General features: G+C 40.5%; 1 protein-coding gene across 1 annotated transcript in view; it reads left to right on the top strand.

The window, feature by feature from the left end:
- Positions 1-467: 467 nt before the first annotated feature.
- LOC113021120 (myocardin-related transcription factor A-like) overlaps positions 468-20,170 on the top strand; it is a 38,425-nt gene continuing 18,722 nt past the window's right edge. The window contains exons 1-5 of the mRNA XM_026165578.2: positions 468-739; positions 7,064-7,129; positions 16,914-16,969; positions 17,471-17,546; positions 17,665-17,808. Of these exons, the coding sequence (XP_026021363.2) occupies positions 610-739; positions 7,064-7,129; positions 16,914-16,969; positions 17,471-17,546; positions 17,665-17,808 (472 nt within the window). The 5' untranslated portion in view covers positions 468-609. The remainder of the gene's footprint in view (positions 740-7,063; positions 7,130-16,913; positions 16,970-17,470; positions 17,547-17,664; positions 17,809-20,170) is intronic.

The following is a 20,170-nucleotide window of genomic DNA, read 5'->3' on the forward strand; positions in this document are numbered from 1 at the left end:
GTTCAGATGCGCCTGCTTGTGTCTATCAACGGCTGAGTGACTGAGTACAGCAACAGCTGTGACAGACCTCTCGAGCACAGCTTCACTGATATACGACACACATGAAGGCATGCACACGCGACTTAGTCAGTCCTGTAGCAACAGCAAATCCAGGAGACGCTCTTCTAAAGCACAGCATTGGAGTTTGTATAGTTTGCATTCATCTACTCTCTTTTAAAAAAAAAAAAAACTCTATTAAGGATTTTCTTCTACACATTCTCGCTTTTGTTTTTGCTGAATCTAATCAAGGAGTTCTTCAAAAGAAGTGGTTGGAAATGGCTGTTTTGATGAGAACAAATCTCTTTTGATCATGACTGACACCAGAAATGTTGCAGATTTCTTCTTCTTTCACTTTTCTCTACTTTGAAGGATATTCCTTCATTTCAGTCACAACAATGGTCTCCCAGAGCTTGACTCTTTAAGCGGATTGCTTTGTTTTGGGGGGATTTCAAGGCTGCAGAAATCCAGCACCTGGACTAAACTGATGTCCACCATTGGCTGTCGTTCCTATTGTGGTGTTTTTGTGGATGACTCACTCAGGGGTAATTTTCCAGTTTGCTAACGCTCGCCATGCTGGAGCACCCTCCATGTGTCCGGATTGACCCTGCCCCTTTCAGGCCTCAGCCAATCAGATGCAACATGGATAAGCCAGATATGCGTTTTGAGTTAGAGCGCCAAGCCTGTCAGAGTCTCAGACAAGGTGGGATACCTGTTTCTAGTCATGTTTCCAGTTCACAGCACATGAACATTTTTAGAGCTGCACTCACACAACACATGAGGATTTGAAAATGTGTGTAGCTCAGTTTGATTGTATTAGTAGTTCTTTTTAAGTAAAGAAATTTTGTGAAAATGTACACTGAATATTTGTAGATATTACATCAACTGTTTTAAAAATTTAGGCTTTCCCATCAAAGAATAGAGGTTTATTTTCTGGGCCGAGGTGTTAATGGGATCAAATATCCTGCTAGTGCCTTGGTTACAGTTGGGGCACAGCCAGCCTGGGCACAGCACACGTCGCCTTGAGCAGATGAACCGAGCAACCTGTTGGCTGGAGGTCCCTGGGCCTTGAATCAAAGTATCTGGACAGAGAGGAGTGTGGACCAATTTAGACAAGGACAAACTCCAAGAGGCTTTAGTTTCTTTTCATTAAAAATTTAAAGGCATGTTATGGTGCATTGCCACAGTTTCAGTTATTGAAAAATATGCAATAACTAATAAATAGCAAAATAACAGCCGCAGCTATGCCTAGCAGAGACTGCCCATGCATCCTTTCACCACATCGCTTCTCACGTTTTCCCATCAGACCGTGTGTGCACAACCTTTTAAGCTGTCCTTACACTTTATGTACTTGTGTGCGAGTTGGCAGTTTACAGTAATGTTCCTCTTAATTCACAGGGCGGTCTAGAGGGATTGGGTTTCGAGTGGTTACAGCATGGTCGGAAATAGAAAACTTGTGGGGCGGAGGAGAGAGGGGGGACACAGAGGCAGACCACAGGTTGGGGGCAGACAAGAGAGTCTGAACTGCCCACTACATCGTGTTTACCATACAGAAGACTCCTTAGGAAACAAGAAAAGACTGATGGATAAATACACACTGTAACTGACTGTCTCTCCACAACTTTGAAATAGAGGTGGTCCACAAATCCATGCACATTCAATTTAATGTAGAAAGCACTCTGAGTGAACTGTTCACACAGAAGTGAACCAGATGTGATACATCGGCTAGTCATTATCACTGTCACACATGCAAAGCGGTCAAATATGTGAAAATAATTGTATTATTGTTATATATATTTGGAGGCCCCGGGGCAGACCCAGGACACGCTGGAGAGATTATATCTCTCGGCTGGCCTGGGAACGCCTTGGTGTTCCCCCGGATAAGCTGGAGGAGGTGGCTGGGGAGTGGGAGGTCTGGGCCTCTCTGCTTAGGCTGCTGCCCCCGCAACCCGGCCTCGGATAAAGCGGATGAAGATGGATGGATGGATGGATATTTGACTACCTCCTGTACTTGTACCTCTGTGTCCTCAATGAGTGTTTTGGACACCTCATCATGCATCAATTAAGATGTGAATTGACATCATTAAACAGGTTCTGTCAGGGAGGCTGTGTGTCAGACAGGAGTTGGATCCAAGATGCAGGATTCAAAGGACAGAAAGTAAACTAAAAAGCAGCTTTAACGCTGAGCCTGAACAAAGCACACAACATCAAAGACTAGAAACGAGGAAACCGAAGCTACAAATCTTCTAAGAAACCACACTGGCAGGGAGGACACAGCCATGAGGAAGAATGTGACAAGGGTCAAGGAAATACTGAGACAATATATATAAACACAGAGGATAACGAGGGAACAGCCAACAGGTGGGAAAACAGCTGAAACTAATTACAGGTTACAAGACAGGGGAAATAGAGCTAAATACAAAGCAGAAGAGATGTGAGACCGCCAAAATAAAACAGGAAGAAACAGTGCACGGGAACTGAAACACAGATAAGACAGAAGGCTAAACAACCACAGAGACAGACTATCTTCACAAAAATGCACGGGGAGCACAGGAGGAGTATGATTACAGAAAAAACATAGAATACAAGCAAAGTAGAACCAAGATAACAAAACTAAGACGACGTGAGGATACAAATAGTAAAAAACAAAGGAATGACAGCTATAATGAGAACCAAAACCTGGAATAACCATCTCAAACTCAGTATAGCCAATAAATAAGAATTCAAAAGTCCAAACACAGAAGATACTGGGTCAAAGACCTAGGATCATGACCACTTCTGAGTTTTTCCAAGGATACCCTAGTAAGCTGTACAGGAGATCAGCCTCACTAATTTCTGATAAACACTCAGTCTTTTTGTTCTGGAAGAAGAGGTTTGTGACAGATGAAAATAAGTTGTCGCATATGAATGGTCTCGTTTTACCTACATTTTGACACCAGGCTCGTCTTCTAGCAGTGATGCCTTCTATGTAAAAACGTTTTTTTAACATGCCCACGTAACTGGCTTATGGAGTGGCTATGAAATAGAGAAATAACACTGGTGTCCATATTATGTTGCTCAAACAACTTTAAGTCATGAAGAAATTTCTTAGGCTCAGTGCAGTCTTTGCAATTTGTTGCTTCATTGCCTGTTCAGCTTGTGACAATTTTAGTTTCTGATAATGCAATTCAATTCACCGAATCAAAAACAGTCGCCTGAATGCTTTGTATTGTAAGGTAAAGACCCTACAATAAAACAGAGAAAACCTCAACAGTCAAATAACCCCCTTTGACATAGATCCGATGTTTCATTTTACTCAATGAGCACAATGGGCTCTTTTGCATGGTCAAAGTGCTGTGTGCATAAACTGTTTATGACTAGGCTAAAGCGAGACTTCCTCTTATGTAGTAGCGTTTGACCAGTGAGTGCACATTCCAAACATAGATTCTTTCTCAATACATACATTAACATCACTTTGCAAATGTAAGTGTTTGTCAGTGTGTGTGTTTATATGTGATTACACTATGCCACCATAAGTGGAGGTTAAAATGTGCATCTGCACTGCAATGTATGTTTGCGTGCGTATGCAAATATTATGCATGCTTGTAATGAGTATCTGTGTTAGTGTTTGCTTAGTGTGGCTGCCCATGTTTCCCTGCAGGAGCCAGTTAAATCTTTCCTGCTGCCAAGGGGAGAAACTGCACCATCCATGTCAGCCAAGTCCTCATCACAGAAATCAAAGCGATTTGAATGCTTTTGTAGTCGCTCATAAGGACTATCTGTAGATTCTAATGGGCCACAGTAACACAGCATGGTCCCATTTTTTCCAACTCAGGGAAGAAAATGTAGGCCACACTCAAATTTCTGAAAACATTCAGCTTGTCCTTATTAAGTAAGACTTTTTACAGGTATAAAGACAGAAGACATGAACCTGAAAACCTGAAAATGTAAAAGGAAGACAGGAGATTTAAGAGATAGATGTGGAAGTTTGGATTCAGGTTTAGAAAAGACTTGAAATCTGTTAATATCCAAATCTTGTTCATTACAGTACATACAGTGCAAAAATCTTGACTCGCCCCTCATTTCTTTATATATTGTTTCCAGTGAATTTCTTGTCATTTTGTCATTGTTCAAGTGGTCTTTAGTAATAGTTCTATAGGTTTTCTGAAAGTCTATCAAAGTTTTTCTTTGAACATTAGCAGTGTGGGATCATTTTGACAGAGAATGGAACAAAGGCAGCCAACATCCAAAGACCTGTGAATGTCCTTCAAGAAGCCTGGAGAATTATTCATGAGGAATTCTTAAAGAAATGACAAGAAAGTTGCCTAAGACATTGTTGAAGAACAAAGGTGGTTTTACAAAATATTGACTTTCTGGCTTGTTAAAATTGTACAAACTTTTGCCTTATGTGCCATATTTCCAATTTGTACATGTTTTAGAAAAGTAGCTTAACCTAATTCCCATTTTCCTAGAAAATGGGAAGAAATGAGGGGTAGATGTTTGCATAGTACTGTATTACAATTAGTGGTTTCAGTGTTTTCTGTGCAGCATTTCATCTATTTTAACCTCTTAAGCCCCAACACCCCGGATACGGGGGCAAAAGGCAGGAGATCGCATTTGGGGTTAGGCGTTGGGGCTTAAGAGGTTAACCTGATTTCAGTTCTCTAACAAACTGGGCAATAATATGTCTATTATTTATCATATGGAAGCAATTAACTCATACCCCTAAGGTTTCGAATGTAGTTTTCTGAAATTATCGGCCCTTTGTTAGTCATTGGTGCTACTTTCGGTCATTACACAAATGTACTGTTTATAAAGTGGGGGAAACCTGCAGTCAGGTGAGACTGAAGAAGTTACTTGGATGAAAAAGGAAAAGTTTCTTCCTCTATAAACACTATGACCAGATGAACCAACTTTCTGTGACCCCCACTATTATTTGGTTAAATGTCCCTTGGCAAGTTTCACTTCGGCCAGCTTCTTTTGGTCGCCACCAAAAAGCTTCTGGCTTGAGACTGTCTGGATATTTGACCATTCCTCGTGAAGGAATTGGTAGTTGAAGTTAGTGTAAATTGGATGGTTTCTTTGCATGGACCTGGCTTTTAAAGAATAGTACATACATTTTAATAGGTTTGAACTTGGGGATTTCGGAAGCCTATTCCAGAAAATGGAATGGTCAGTCTAAATGTTAGCCTGCTTTATTCAATAATCTTTATGGTCAGACGGGACACAGTTGAATGCCCCAACAGGATAAAGATCCCAAAGATTCAGCAAAACTGTTTTTTTGGAATAGCTGAGGGGTAACATTAAGCTTCTGAAACTGGCTTCTGAAAGCTCCAACCTTAACTCTTTTGAAAATTTGTGGCCCATCATTGAAAAATAAATCTTAACCAGGAAACCAACCAATTTAAATGAACTAACAATTTTGTCAAGAAAAAGTGGTACGATGTCCAGCCCAAAGTTTATTGATGGCTACCATAGGGTTCTGGTCAAAGTGGTACATGCCGAGGGACATTTAACCAAATATTAATGGTGGTGTATGTACATTTGAGTCTATATGTATACTTTTGACCCCGTGTTGAGAAAATCCATAATAAATTCAAACTTTTTTTACCCAATTCTTGTTTTTTAACATCAGTTCCCCCCTGGAAAAAACAGTTCGAAGACAGCCCAAAATCACCTACATTTAACCAAACTGTATTTCTGTATTAGTTTATTTCTTTTACTTGTCTAAAATTGACAAAGTGCTGATCAAGCATACCCACATGGGGTCTTAGCCCATGGTGGAGGAATACTCTGATGAGGAAAGATGAGCTACAGTTTGAATGTCACTGGGGTGACAGTCAGCTTCAGCCCAGAAAGTACAGCAGTAAATTTTCACTTTATGGATATGTCCTTTCAAACCACTGATCAGACATTATGGCTCAGCACTGAGTACTGGATTTGTACTTACTGTAGAAGGTTCAATTTAAACATTTAATAGAACCTATTTAGGAAAATGAGAACAAAATGTGACCAGGCAAAAAACAAAAAGAAAGAATATTATGACACAGCTATTCTGTTGTGCATTTCCTCACTTTGTCATAAGATTTTCCCCAAAAACTATCAAAAGATGCACGCGCTTCATTTGTGTTAAAAGAAACAAGCTAAACATAAATGTTTGGCTTTGCTACATGGGAACCAAAACCTGCAGCTGAGACCAAAAGTTATTTATTAATCCCATTCAATCACCACGTCACATTGTCATATTGCCTGATCTGCTCTGAAAAGACCTGTGATTGTAGGTGAAGTTATTTCTTATTGATAGTCACAACTTATAATACGCTGTGCAACACCTCAGCCACACTTCTATGTGGCAACTGTGTGTACTAATACTGTGGATGCAGAAAGTCAGAGTGCGTGAAAAAGACCTTCACACTCAAAACATTTCCAGCTACTGCATTTTACTGCAACTCACTGCTCAGATCAAAGTGCTGATGAACAGAAAATCCTTTCCTGCCAGTCCATATTTTCATATCATCTTGAAGTTCAGCCCTCAAAATGTTTTGCAGATATAAATAAAGTTGTGTGAACAAATCAATAATTTATAAAATACAATCAAACAAGCATCAAGTTCAATCCAGGTGCTCTCAAAATGAGCAGTCTGCTGTCTTTTTTTTCTCACACTCTGTGGGATCTTGTAATGTCACGAATGTGTGACTGTGGGCTGCCATTTCATCAAAAACGTGAAACAGGAAACTGCCAGTACGTGTGTTCATGTGTGTGTCTGACTTCCCTTTGTAGTGTGTTACATAACCTTTGTGCATCCGATCATAAAAGATCACAATTTTTGTAGCAGCTAATAGTGTAGACAGAAAAGTCCTCATAGAGTAACTTGGATATATCACTGCTTCAATCTACTGCTTTCATTTTGCTCGTGGGCATTTGCTTAGTAATGTCTCTACCTTTGTGGCGTTCGGTGGGTGAGAACTGAGATAAACATGCATACACACTCAGTCTGATGATGTTTTCCATTCATTCTGCCGCTACTGACTTGCATCTTGGTGTTCAGTTCTTCAGCTGAAGTTGCAACAGAGAAGGAGCAGAGAGGAGCTCGTCAGCCAGGGGATCATGCCACGTAAGTTACAACAAAACACTTTTAAGAAATATTTTGATATGAACTGTAAAATGAAGCTGATGTAAACTCTTACAATAACCTTGTTAGTAGATACAACCAGCACATCTAGTACTGCGCCAAAGTTTTGGGTCCCACTGTATGGTTTTTTATATTTTGCTGCCAAAGAGCCAGACTTTGTTGTATTTTTTTAATTTGTCCTTTTGAAAGCTCAAAGTTTTTCTTTGGACACTGGCTGCTTTTTCACTGATTTTCAGTCCATTCCCTGTATCTCGCCATTTTCAGTAGAATGCTTTTTGCTTGTTTGTTTCTTTGTTAAGCCACTAAACACTGACTGATCAATCATTCAAGCACTTAACTTAATAGATAAACCAGAGTTGTGTCTACACATAAGGGGCAACTTATCAAAGAAGTCATTTTAACTTAAATAGACTGTTTGTTACTGGCAGCCTATCACAAGAACATCTATTTTGTTCCCATTTTTTCAGTTGAATTTATCCAAAATGTCAAACGTAGCAAATTTTGATATAAATAAAACTGAATTTCACATCAAAAAGGCAATTCTGAAAGAATTATTTGTCAGTTATTTGTCATGACATATAACAGCATGATGTACAGAGTCTGAACAGTATCTGAATGTCATCTCCTAAGAAACAGGAAAAACTCCAGTAACACAGGACCTTTAAAAATTTCTGAAATTGTCATCAACACATACTGATGAGGTCAGGAGAGAAGTACAACCATGAGTATCTACAGCCGTCTGTACAACACTCTGTCATGGTTTAGGGATGCATTTTAGTGAGTGTTGTTGTGGATCTTGTCAAAATTGATGGAATTATGTACACAGAATTATGATTCGATTTTGACTGACCATGCAACACCATCTGGAATGATGAAAAAGATGAAAAAGATCCCAAATACACTACCAATGCAGTAAAAGGATAGAAAAAGAGACTTAGACTTTGAGACTTAGAGCTTTTTATTGTCATTGTGCAGTTTCTTGCACAGCCAGATTGGGTAGCTGGACCACAAAGATGCAAAAGTAAGAAGAGAAAACAATATACAACGAGGGGAAAAAAAAAAAAAAAAAAAAAAAAATATATATATATATATATATATATATATATATATATATATATTTTTTTTTTTTTTTTTTTTTTCAAATGAACCAGCTGCTAGTTAACGAGAGACACCCGGAATGGCTAACCGAAGGCCGGACGGTCCTGATCCCCAAGGACCCCAAGAAGGGACCGGTCCCCTCCAACTACCGACCAATAACCTGCCTCAGTACTACATGGAAGCTCCTGTCAGGCATCATATTGGCTAAGATGAACAGGCACATGGGTCAATACATGAGTGGGACACAGAAAGGAATTGGCAAGAATACCAGAGGCGCAAAACACCAGCTACTGGTAGACAGAACAGTCAGCCGAGACTGCAAGACCAGACTGACCAACCTGTGCACTGCCTGGATTGATTACAAGAAGGCCTATGACTCAATGCCCCACAGCTGGATACTGGAATGCCTAGAATTGTACAAGATCAATGGGACCCTAAGAGCCTTCATCAGGAACTCAATGGGGATGTGGCGTACAACACTAGAGGCCAACTCCAAGTCCATAGCACAAGTCACCATCAAGTGCGGGATCTACCAAGGAGATGCTCTGTCCCCACTGCTGTTCTGCATAGGCCTGAACCCCCTCAGTGAGATCATTAACAAGACTGGCTACGGATACCGACTACGGAACGGAGCAGTTGTCAGCCACCTCCTGTACATGGATGACACCAAGCTGTATGCCAAGAGACATCGATTCACTGATCCACACTACCAGGCTATACAGCAATGACATTGGAATGTCGTTCGGACTGGAGAAGTGTAGTCGGATGGTATCAAAGAGAGGGAAGGTAGTCAGAACTGAGGGGATTGAACTACCAGAAGGCAACATTGCAGACATAGAGGACAGTTACAAGTACCTGGGGATCCCGCAGGCAAATGGGAACCATGAAGAGGCCGCTAGAAAGGCTGCAACCACCAAGTACCTGCAGAGGGTCAGGCAAGTCCTGAGGAGTCAGCTGAATGGTAAGAACAAGATCCGGGCCATCAACACGTACGCCCTGCCCGTGATCAGGTACCCTGCTGGGGTAATAGGCTGGCCAAAGGAGGAGATAGAAGCCACTGACATAAAGACAAGAAAGCTCCTTACCATGCATGGAGGGTTTCACCCCAAGTCCAGCACCCTGAGGCTGTACGCTAAGCGGAAGGAAGGGGGCCGGGGACTGGTGAGTGTCAGCACCACAGTCCAGGATGAGACAACGAACATCCAAGAATACATTGGGAAGATGGCCCCAACTGACCGAGTGCTCAGTGAATACCTCAGGCAGCAAAAACCCAAGAAAGAGGAGGGAGACGAGGAACCATCATGGAAGGACAGGCCCCTGCACGGTATGTACCACCGGCAGATAGAGGAGGTGGCTGATATCCAGAAATCCTACCAGTGGCTGGACAAAGCTGGACTGAAAGACAGCACAGAGGCACTAATCATGGCAGCACAAGAACAAGCTCTGAGTACAAGATCCATAGAGGCTGGGGTCTATCACACCAGGCAAGACCCCAGGTGCAGGCTGTGTAAAGATGCCCCAGAGACAATCCAGCACATAACAGCAGGGTGCAAGATGCTAGCAGGCAAGGCATACATGGAACGCCATAACCAAGTGGCCGGCATAGTGTACAGGAACATCTGTGCCGAGTATAACCTGGAAGTCCCGAGGTCAAAATGGGAGATGCCCCCAAGGGTGGTGGAGAATGACCGAGCTAAGATCCTGTGGGACTTCCAGATACAGACGGACAAAATGGTGGTGGCTAACCAACCGGACATAGTGGTGGTAGACAAACAGAAGAAGACGGCCGTAGTGATCGATGTAGCGGTTCCGAATGACAGCAATATCAGGAAGAAGGAACACGAGAAGCTGGAGAAATACCAAGGGCTCAGAGAAGAGCTCGAGAGGATGTGGAGGGTGAAGGTAATGGTGGTCCCCGTGGTAATCGGAACACTAGGTGCGGTGACTCCCAAGCTAGGCGAGTGGCTCCAGCAGATCCCGGGAATAACATCGGAGATCTCTGTCCAGAAGAGCGCAGTCCTGGGAACAGCTAAGATACTGCGCAGGACCCTCAAGCTCCCAGGCCTCTGGTAGAGGACCCGAGCTTGAAGGATAACCCGCCCGCAGGGGCGTGCTGGGTGTTTTTTAATATATATATATGAGTGAAAAACACACAGTGGAATACTATCAGTCATGGATTGGCCTCCCCTGGACCTCAACATTATTGAAGCACTGTGGGGTCTTCTTGACAGAGATCAGCACAAACAGCAGACACATCCAAAGCTTTGAAGCCTGGAGAACTATTCCTGAAGGCTACTTAAAGAAATGACAAGAAAGCTGCCTAAGACAGTTCAGACTGAAGACTAAAGGTGGTCATACCAAATATTGACTTTCAAGCTTTTTAGAATTGCACAAACTCTATTTTACCTTATTGCCCACTTTATTTCCATGCATGTGTGCATGTTTCAGTAAATTGCTGCGCCTCTTTGCCATTTCCCTATCAAAATATAAAGAAGTGATTCAAGACTTCTGCATGGCATTACACTCATTTATTCATTGGTCCATTAGATTCACTAAAGGTGTGACATAGCATTTAAGCGTGTAGCAGATATTATTTTATCTGAAAGGTCATTTATAAAATTTTTTGAAAAAATTGAAAAAATTATATGTGTATTTTGCTACAAAAGAAGGACTAGTTTTGTCTATAAGATGACGCAAAATGAATCAGAATCCAATTATCTTTATTAAGTGGAGTCCCTGTGGTGTCAGGAGAAAAAGGTTTTAATATAATTACAAAAGAATAGTATAAAAAAGAGGAATAAAATAGTCTTTCAGTTATAATGGAAAGAATCTTATTGCACATAAACACTATTGCACAGGATGTTACAGGCTGTCATCCATTGGACCGTATTCGTCAGGTTGTATTGGAAGTGATTACTTGTAATTCAAAGCCCTAACAACTATAGGGGAGAACTGCACTGTTCTAAAAATAGTAATGTCAAAGTATCTTACTGTATATTTTACACTTTTGTACTGTCTTTCTAGAATATCATTAAATTTACATAAGTAGACTGTGATTTTACATGTCAAAGGTAAAATAACATAACATCACTGTAAATATAGTAAAACACAATTTACTTGTTTTTTAAATATACTTTTTTTGTACATATGCATATTTAGATTGTAAAAATACATTCACAAATGTATCATGATTTCACAAATATCTGTCGGTTATTTGAAAGATTGAACTGTTGAATTCAAATGTAATGCTATGGAAAAGTATATAACATGATCCCTATAAGCTTGTGTTACATCACATAAGTATTATTATCATTGCTATTTAGGGCGATCATAGCTCAAGAGTTGGCAGTTTGCCTTGTGATCAGAAGGTTGCCGGTTCGAGCCCCCGCTCGGACACTCTCGGTATTGTGTCCGTGGTCAAGACTCTTCACCTACTGGTGATGGGCTGATGGTGCGATATGGCAGCCTCGGCTCTGTCAGTCTGTCCCAAGGCATGCAATCCATTATTATTTAAACCAACTGTTAACTGTATATTTCTGTACATTTACGTATTATGATTCATATTGCCACATTCATTGACCTTATTTATAGGTAATTTCATTGTTTGATCACGTTAAGATGTTCCTAATTTAATGTCTAAAAGCACTTGGAAAAGGCAGAATGCCATGTAAAATTAGCGCAACAAACTGTATTGTCATTACTGAAAATAACCGTATTTTTATGAGGAAGTTATTTTCTGTTATGTTACGGTAGTATTTTGGCGCCCCAGCTGCCGGAATATTACCGTTTTTTAAAGATGTTTTTTTTAACAGTGTGACTATTGCTGATGGCAGCAGTTTGTAGAGATTATGAGCAGGGTGTGGGGAGTCTTTTATGATATTTCCTGCTTTCCTGAGACAACGAGAGCAGTGCAGTTCATCTAGAGGGGGTAAAAAACAGAAAGTGATCCCTTGGGCCATCTTTACAATCACACACAGAGGCGGTAGCATAGGATGCTCTCTATTGAACAATGATAGAAGGACACCAGCAGCTTTTGAGGGATGTTGTTTTCCCTGAGGATTCTCAGGAAATAAAGTCTCTCCTGAGCATCTTTCCCAGCTCCACTGTGTTCACACCCCAGAACAGGTCATCCTAGATGTGAACTCCCATGAAGCGGAAGTCTGGCACCATCTCCACCCCATCCCCATTGACGTAAAGTGGTTTAATGTCCATAAAATCCACAACAGTCTTCTTCGTCTTGGTTGTGTTCAGGAGCAGGTTGTTGTCCCTGCACCACGCTGTCAGTCGCTCCACTTTGTCCCTGTAGGCAGACTCATCCCCCCCATATGTTATAAAAAGCTTGTGCCATGTGTTGCAGTTTGCTTCTTTTTCAAATGCTTACGTTTGAGGATTGCATATAGGCTCATACAAAATAACATGAAAGCAGCACAAGAAAATTTAACATATAAATCAAGTAACACGCAACATTGAACAGAGAAAGATGCATTTCAGCATAACAGCTACATTAGTTGATGCAAGTTAGTAATGAAATGAAAACAGAAGCATCTGAGTGCAGTCCGCCGTGCCATTTTAGGTTTATTCTAAAGAGATTTGGATTGCAGTTAAAAGGTGTCATTGTCTCCTTTCAATCTTTACAGTGAGTTACTCAAGATCATACTGCAGCTGCCATCATGCATATCCGTAGCTGCTTCTTATCAGATTGTGATAGTTCCCCATCTGCCATCCAAGTTAGCTGCTACTTTTGGCTCAGTTTTTAAAAAAGGCACTTTTTTCTGTTTGGTTTATAGAGTCTTAATTATCCTGTTAAATGGACAATTTCCATTTAATGCTACTTTAGGGAGCATAATATGTTGTTCAGTGCATGCATTAATATAAGTATGTAATGCACAAAGTTCTGAATGCTTTACAAACTGGTACTATTAATGGTGGTTTTTTTATGCTCAGTGTGGCTAACTTTAGCTTTCCCCACATTTTATTTTCTTCAGAAAATGAGGCTCAGTCTTCCTCTGACAATGCTTCTCACAGTAGGTCTATGAGCAGTCTGACACAGGAAGTGTCAGAAGAGACAGTGTGTCTTATCTGCTAATGATTCTAATATTTACCTGCTCATGTGGTAGATGTTTAAACTGGGAGCCTGAACACTATTCATATGGACTCTGTATGCAAGCGCTTTACTGCTGCTGAATGTATTCGCCATCACAAATATGCATTTACTATTTTCCCTCACTATAGGTAGCATTTATAATACAATAATGTCATCTTATCTTTGTGGGCAGACAAACAACAACTCTAAAATGGAATTATGTAAATGTTATCTTTGTTAACATGCTGGTACTGTTAAGTTTCCATTTTATTTATTGACAGCATTTCGTGCGCACCACGCTCGTCGTGGTCATGTTAGGTGTGACCACAGGAGTCATCACAGTTCTTATCTGCTTCCACTTTCCTGCCGAATGTTTGAAAAAAAAAAAAAAAACTGACATGGAGATCAAAGATGAATGTTATGTGCATATGTTTTAATTCAGTTATCCCATGCCTCTCTTTGCTTCTTAACAAAAGGTGTGTAGCTTTGTTAGTTTTCTGCAGAAGTATTCAGGAACGTTGCAGTTGAGCCAGGGTAGGGTGCACAAAATCAACTACCGGTAGTTCTTTGTTTGAGAAAGCACCTGAAAGTTAGTTTTGTCACGTAAAAGCTGTATTGCAGCGCCCCTGAACTCTGTGGTGTGCTTGCTGTTGTCATGTTCTAATTGACTAGATTTATGTGGTGCCTGGGAACAACCTTTAAGAGAAAAAGAAACTCATAAGTCAGCCATGTTTTGCAATAATGAGCATGCAAAACGGCATTGCATCTGCTTAATATGTTGTGGTTACATATTTCATTTATTGTTCCTACATGTTAGTGACTTCATGACCGCAAGATGAGTATATATACAGAGCCAGTACAACAGACCAGTCTTTCTCCCTGGACCATTCGGCCCAGTATGCACTGCACTTCGCTTTAAGCCTCTTTCTAACCTTAGTAAGGTAAAAACCATGCTACAGCCATGTTGTTCTTGTGGGGAAACTTGACACAGCACTCAGTGTGATACCTCACCTAGTTTGTAATTTTTACACTTCTTAGAAAAAACACTAAAAATAGTTTGTGAGTTCACACTAACCTGCATGTGATCAGGCTGAGTTAAACAAAGGAGACGGGGACCTTTTTTATTTCTAAAGAATTGTTAACACAGTTGATATAATGAGCAAAAACACAAGAAAGAGACTGAAAGCATTAATTAGTAAACCTGCCCTAGTTGCATGGAATTGCAATATTTACTTTTGCAGATGCTCCTCCACAGATTATGAGCTCTGTAAATATCTGAGTATTGCATGTATACTTGGTGCAGTATTTGCAAATGTATCACATTTTACACAGCTGACCTGCAGGACAGCTAAAGACATTAAAGAGGAAGTGCTAGACAGCAGGAGACTGAACAGTTGCTGTCAGAGGAAGTGATGTTGTTCAATGTTAAAATGTTTAAAGATTGTTGCTTAGCTCTAGCAGGGTGGTAAGGAACCACTCGTGCACATAATGGGGTCTTTTCTCTCTGACCCCATCTCAGCACTCTCTGTTTCCTCCTTGTCTTTTGCCCTTTGGTCTGTTGTTCCATTTTTCTTCCAGCTGCCTCCTCTCATTTGTCATCTCTCCCCATCTCCTCTACATCTTTTTCATGATTCTTCATCTTCCTTAAATCTATTTTATCCTCTTCACTTTCACTCACACTTTTAACCCCCCTCTCCCCCCGTGTGCTCATCCAGCCATCCTTCCCTCAATCCCATCACTCATTTTCAGTGTAGCTGACTGACAGGCAGGTTTATACACCCTCAAGGTGGACACATAACCTCCTTGTGGATGGGTGAGAGGTCTAAGAGGGCTCTCCAGGGTGTGTGAGAGTGAGTGTGTACCGGCAGTGTGACAGTGCTCAGTGACGTGAACTGAGGCTTAGGTACCAGCAGTTCTGCCCCGGGTTTGATAATGCAGCCATACTGTGTGTGTGTGAAGTACAGTACAGTAAGACATTTTTTTTGTTGTCCTAGCTTTGCCGCATGAGATTTGAAACTATATTGTGACTAGAAAATGACATGCAGCCCTCATCGTAGATACTGACAACTTCATACTTGGTTTAAGACACAAGTGATGTAAACACATTGGGCTAAAGTTGAGTCTAAGACTTTGAGTGCAAAAAACTCCAGTGTCCTCACATACATGTAGTATGGATATGGGGACACTATATAATAAATGTGCTGCCTGTATGGTGGCCCTGAGAGGTCAAACACACTGCAACTTAAAAAAAAACAACCCACCAGCAAATAGAAATATTTTACTGAGTGCATCTTTTTGTGAACCAGATAAGATGGCATGTAGTCCTACACAGTACTGTGATAGATTGAATTCTGGATAAATTGCAATCACTAGCAGTGAAGCTCCCCCAACACCATCACCCACCAATCCATGCTTGATGGTATCTTCACATGGAAAGATCACAGACTGAATCATTAATCATACATTTTGGATCAAAGTCCAAATTTTCAAGTCAGTGCAAGACATGTGACTACTCGGTCATCCACAGTGGTGTTTTTCTTTACAGCAATTTAAACACCAAGACCTAAATTTACTGACAGTTAATGTGAGAGTCCGATTGCCAAGAACATGACCAAACTAGAGTAATGGTGTCAGTGTTGAATCTAATAGTGTGGGGAAGAGGAAGTGATGTAAAGCATAAACTAGCAGCCTGAACATCCAGGAAAACAGGAAGATTAGTGGTTACAGATCTTCCTCGTTGAGCTTTAACATAAGCTTTACTTGGCCAATTTGGAAATTTGACACCTGGACCATTGTATTTAAAGAGAAGGTAAAATAATAACTGTGCCACTTGGAGGAATTTTACAGACAGTTTCCAAAAACAAAGTCAGAGATTTTGGTTATTTTTGAAACACATTAGAGTTGGCTGGTTTTGCAGGTATTGTCAAATACATTACCAAATGTATCTGGAAATCCGCTTGTTCTTAAAAGTTTGAAACATTTATTAAAATATTTAAACAAAATTCTTTGTCTGCTGCTAAATAATTTGGTTCTCACATGTAGAATATTTATTAGGTCAAGATTTAGATCCTCTTTTTTGTCTTAGACTGCTTAGAAGCAAAGCTATATTGTAATGGTTGAGCTGTTGCATTTAACTCAGTATCACGATGTCATGATTACCTCGAAGGTTTCCATTACCACTAATCCTGAGGCTTTGCATAATCACAAACCTGCACAAGTCCTACTTAAGTCATCTTTGAATGCTGAACAGTTTCCAGGAAATCCACTGCTGTAGAGAAGCTCATTGGATCGAAGCAGTCAGACTTCATCCCTTTACATTTCTCCTTTGACTTTGTGATTTTTTTAAGCTTTTTACAGCAGCTGTTGTTGGGGACCAGTATCCCAGCCATCATTGTACTTTATGCACTACATTGAACTGGTACTCAGGAAAAAGCTTTGGCTGAGACCATCAATAGACTTGAAATTGAACTAAAGAGGCAAAGATCCATGAAACGCTCTTTTGCTAACCCCCACTAGCATCAATACACTTTTACTCTTTTTGCCTGATTTTTTTTTCTTTACTATGCTCTCTTTTTATCCTCTTAGCACTGAAAACTTCAGCTGCCTTCCACGAACAGAGAAAGAGCTTGGAACGGGCTCGGGTGAGTATGCCATCCTCAAATCAGTCACTGATGTCAAAACTGATGCAATTTAAGCTTTGAGAGTTTTTAAAACACGTGGCATCATTACAGAAGCATTCTGATTTGTCTTTTCCTGCTTTAATGTAAGCCAAAAAAAGAGTTGGGATAAGACCATTGGCTCAGACAAATAGACTTGTATAGAGTAATGCGAAACTATCCACCAAATCAGTGCTTGCCCCAAGGGCAACATCATCAGCAGTTGTGAGTGAGTACGTGGGAAGATGGATGAGTAGGTTAAAGTAATTCTCCATTAGTAACTAGCTAAAATGATTAGATAAACACAGGCCCTTTAGTTAGCTTAGGAAGCACGGTCTACATTGTTAAGAGAAGGGTTTGTGGAACTACACCTAAAGAAGGAGAGGAACCACAATGTTTAACAGTGCACAATAAAGGATTTGTGAGTGCAAAACTGAGAGATTTTCCATTCCTTCTTCTTCATCTTGTCTCTTGGTCTCTCTCCAGACGGAAGACTATCTCAAGAGAAAGATCAGGAGTCGACCAGAGAAATCTGAACTGATCAGGATGCACATCTTGGAGGGTAAACACTACACAGAGCCTCATACCTCTGGAACTTTGGTCAATCTAATGGAAAAAGACCCATTACATCCATGCACACTCGTAAAGAATTTCCATGCCTGGTTTGTGTGTCTATGCAGAGCCGTTCCTTCCGGTCAAGCAGCTGAAGAAAGCATGCCTCGCTGTTGATTTGAATGATAAGATTGCCCAGAGGCCAGGGCCCATGGAGTTGATCCATAAAAACATTCTACCCGTTCACTCCAGTATTAAACAAGCCTTCATAGGTAAGTGAGAACTATTTTTAGGCAACAGTTTCAGGATTACTTCTGCTGAGTGGAGGAAATTATTAGCTTAAATGTTATAAGTGCAGAGTTATTTATGGTTGATTGCAATAAGCTGACCGCAGAGAAAAAACCCACAAACAAAGCGTTGAGACCAGATATAATGATCTTAAGCAGATAGATGCAGTTATTGCGGACAACTTGTGTAAGCCTTTCAAGAACTTATTTGTAAGTCTCTATTTTCCAGCCATCAGTACACAAACCAATACCAATGTTTCTTCACACAGTCTCGATATGTAGGGCTGTTGCACAATAACACATTAGTCATGCCAACTTTAGAAGGCCTTACTTTGCAAATTTTGTTTTATTATTTCTGCCCCCTCAACAATCAACAGGTGTACCATTGCTATATAATTTCCTGCGCACAGTCTGTGTGGAAGAAGGACGTGTGATATAGATTTTCATCAAAACACACCCACACTGTGAGGCTCCTGACAGGACATCCCTCCTGGCCCCTTCCTCCACCTATCATAAACGTACTGTTTCCTCCCAGATCCCAGATGCTTCAGTTGTCCTCACCACATACTCACACAGGCATCCATACCTGTCAACAAGAACCACCTAACATACAAATTTTTCACAAACAGCGCACTGACAGGCAAACACTTCAATTGATCAATTCTATGAGTTTGGAAAGGTTGGAGGGGGGTAATTGTAAATGATGCATGACCTCTGATTCCCATTTTAACAGACAAGAGACGAAGATACTGCTTCCTTCTCTGTTCTCGGTTGGTTTTAAACAATCACAGTGCCTGTTAATAGAGAATCACTTGCTAATTGAAGAGGTGACATTTTAAAATAATGGGGACCTATTAAGCTTAATTCAATTGCATATTAATATTTTCAGAATAGATCACTAAAAAAATAATCCTTAGTTGTTTCACACTGGCCCTTAATGGAGCTTCCTCCGTTCATCTATAGTCTGAAATGAGCGCTTTTAGCTCTTTTCCAGTAATTTTTTGAGGTAATTTAATAGAAAAAAAGAATGCTGTTTTCATAAATATACATTGATTAGTGCGCAACTACATCTTCCAACAAATAGATGCATTGTCATAAACTTAGAATCAACCCATTAAAAATACACAGCAACGAACGCAAATTTTGATTTGTGTCTTTAGCTATGTTAGCTATATTTTATCATCTGAAAAGTAACACATGAAAACGTCCATAAACATGCTTTTTTATTCTAATATTGTTGCAATTACTTATTGTCAGCAGATCAGATATACCACCCTTCCATCTCTGGACAGCTGACAATGAGGCAACTAAACAACACAGTTAGCTGGTTATATGCTAATGTTGTGTCAACTAATGTGAGACTCAAGTGTCTTAACAGTCACATTTCCCCTCTGACAAACAGTTTGATAACTTTCTCACATCATATGAGAGTTTTTGAGACCAACAATGTTAGATCCACTTCAACAAAAGTTTCACTTGTGCAGGCAAAAATAGCAGTGCTTACTGACATAAAAGGATATCCTCAGCAAAAGAAGTGACTTTCACTTACTCATTGACTCGTGTTCAACTCCTTTCACAAAGTTTTACAGTCTCCTCCAGAGTAAATAGACTTGAACACTTCTCATCTGGCATTCTGTAGCTATCAAAGACTCCAGTTTTTTTGCTACGGCTGTTATGGGGCCCGGTGTAAATGCAATGTTTTGATCTTTCTTGGCTATCTTGAACATGTTTGTCCAACAATGCCACGGTGGCTAGGATTATGAACTTAAATTAGGAGAATTAAGAAAACAGAGTTCAGTTGACTGCAGTCTACTGACATATAGCAGTGAAATTTTACCCACCAAGGTCATTTTCTATATGTTTGGTTGCCCATTGTAGTCAAGAGATTTGCACAGCAGGTGGATTTGAATTCTGTGTTTGAGTTGGCCATATCAAGTACATCTGCTCCAGCCCGTTCTCACTCCCGACGCGTGATATACCTATGATTTTTCACGTCCCGAGGCGTTCTATGGTGACCTTCCGCCTTCCTATGCTACACGGCGGATTATGGATGAAATTGAATAGAGGGAAGCTCCCGTGGTAACACGTGTTCCAGCCCTGTATTCCAGCCCTCCGTGTTTTCAAAGCGATTTAAGTAAAATAAACGTACATGTGTAGATTTATTCCAAACGGTTCTCATGTTTCCTCGTTTTTCAGAACTCGTAATATAGGGACCTTTTGGGTGGCCAAAAGCGTAATATGATTTGTCACCTAGCCTTAATTGTTATACTTTGGGAGTGAGAATGTGTTGTCTGCTCTCACTGGCATCATACAGCTCCAAGAATAAAAGACACTTCCTGAAATAAGG

This window comes from Astatotilapia calliptera, chromosome 4 (assembly GCF_964374335.1).
Source record: "Astatotilapia calliptera chromosome 4, fAstCal68.1, whole genome shotgun sequence".
Lineage (NCBI taxonomy): Eukaryota > Metazoa > Chordata > Actinopteri > Cichliformes > Cichlidae > Astatotilapia > Astatotilapia calliptera.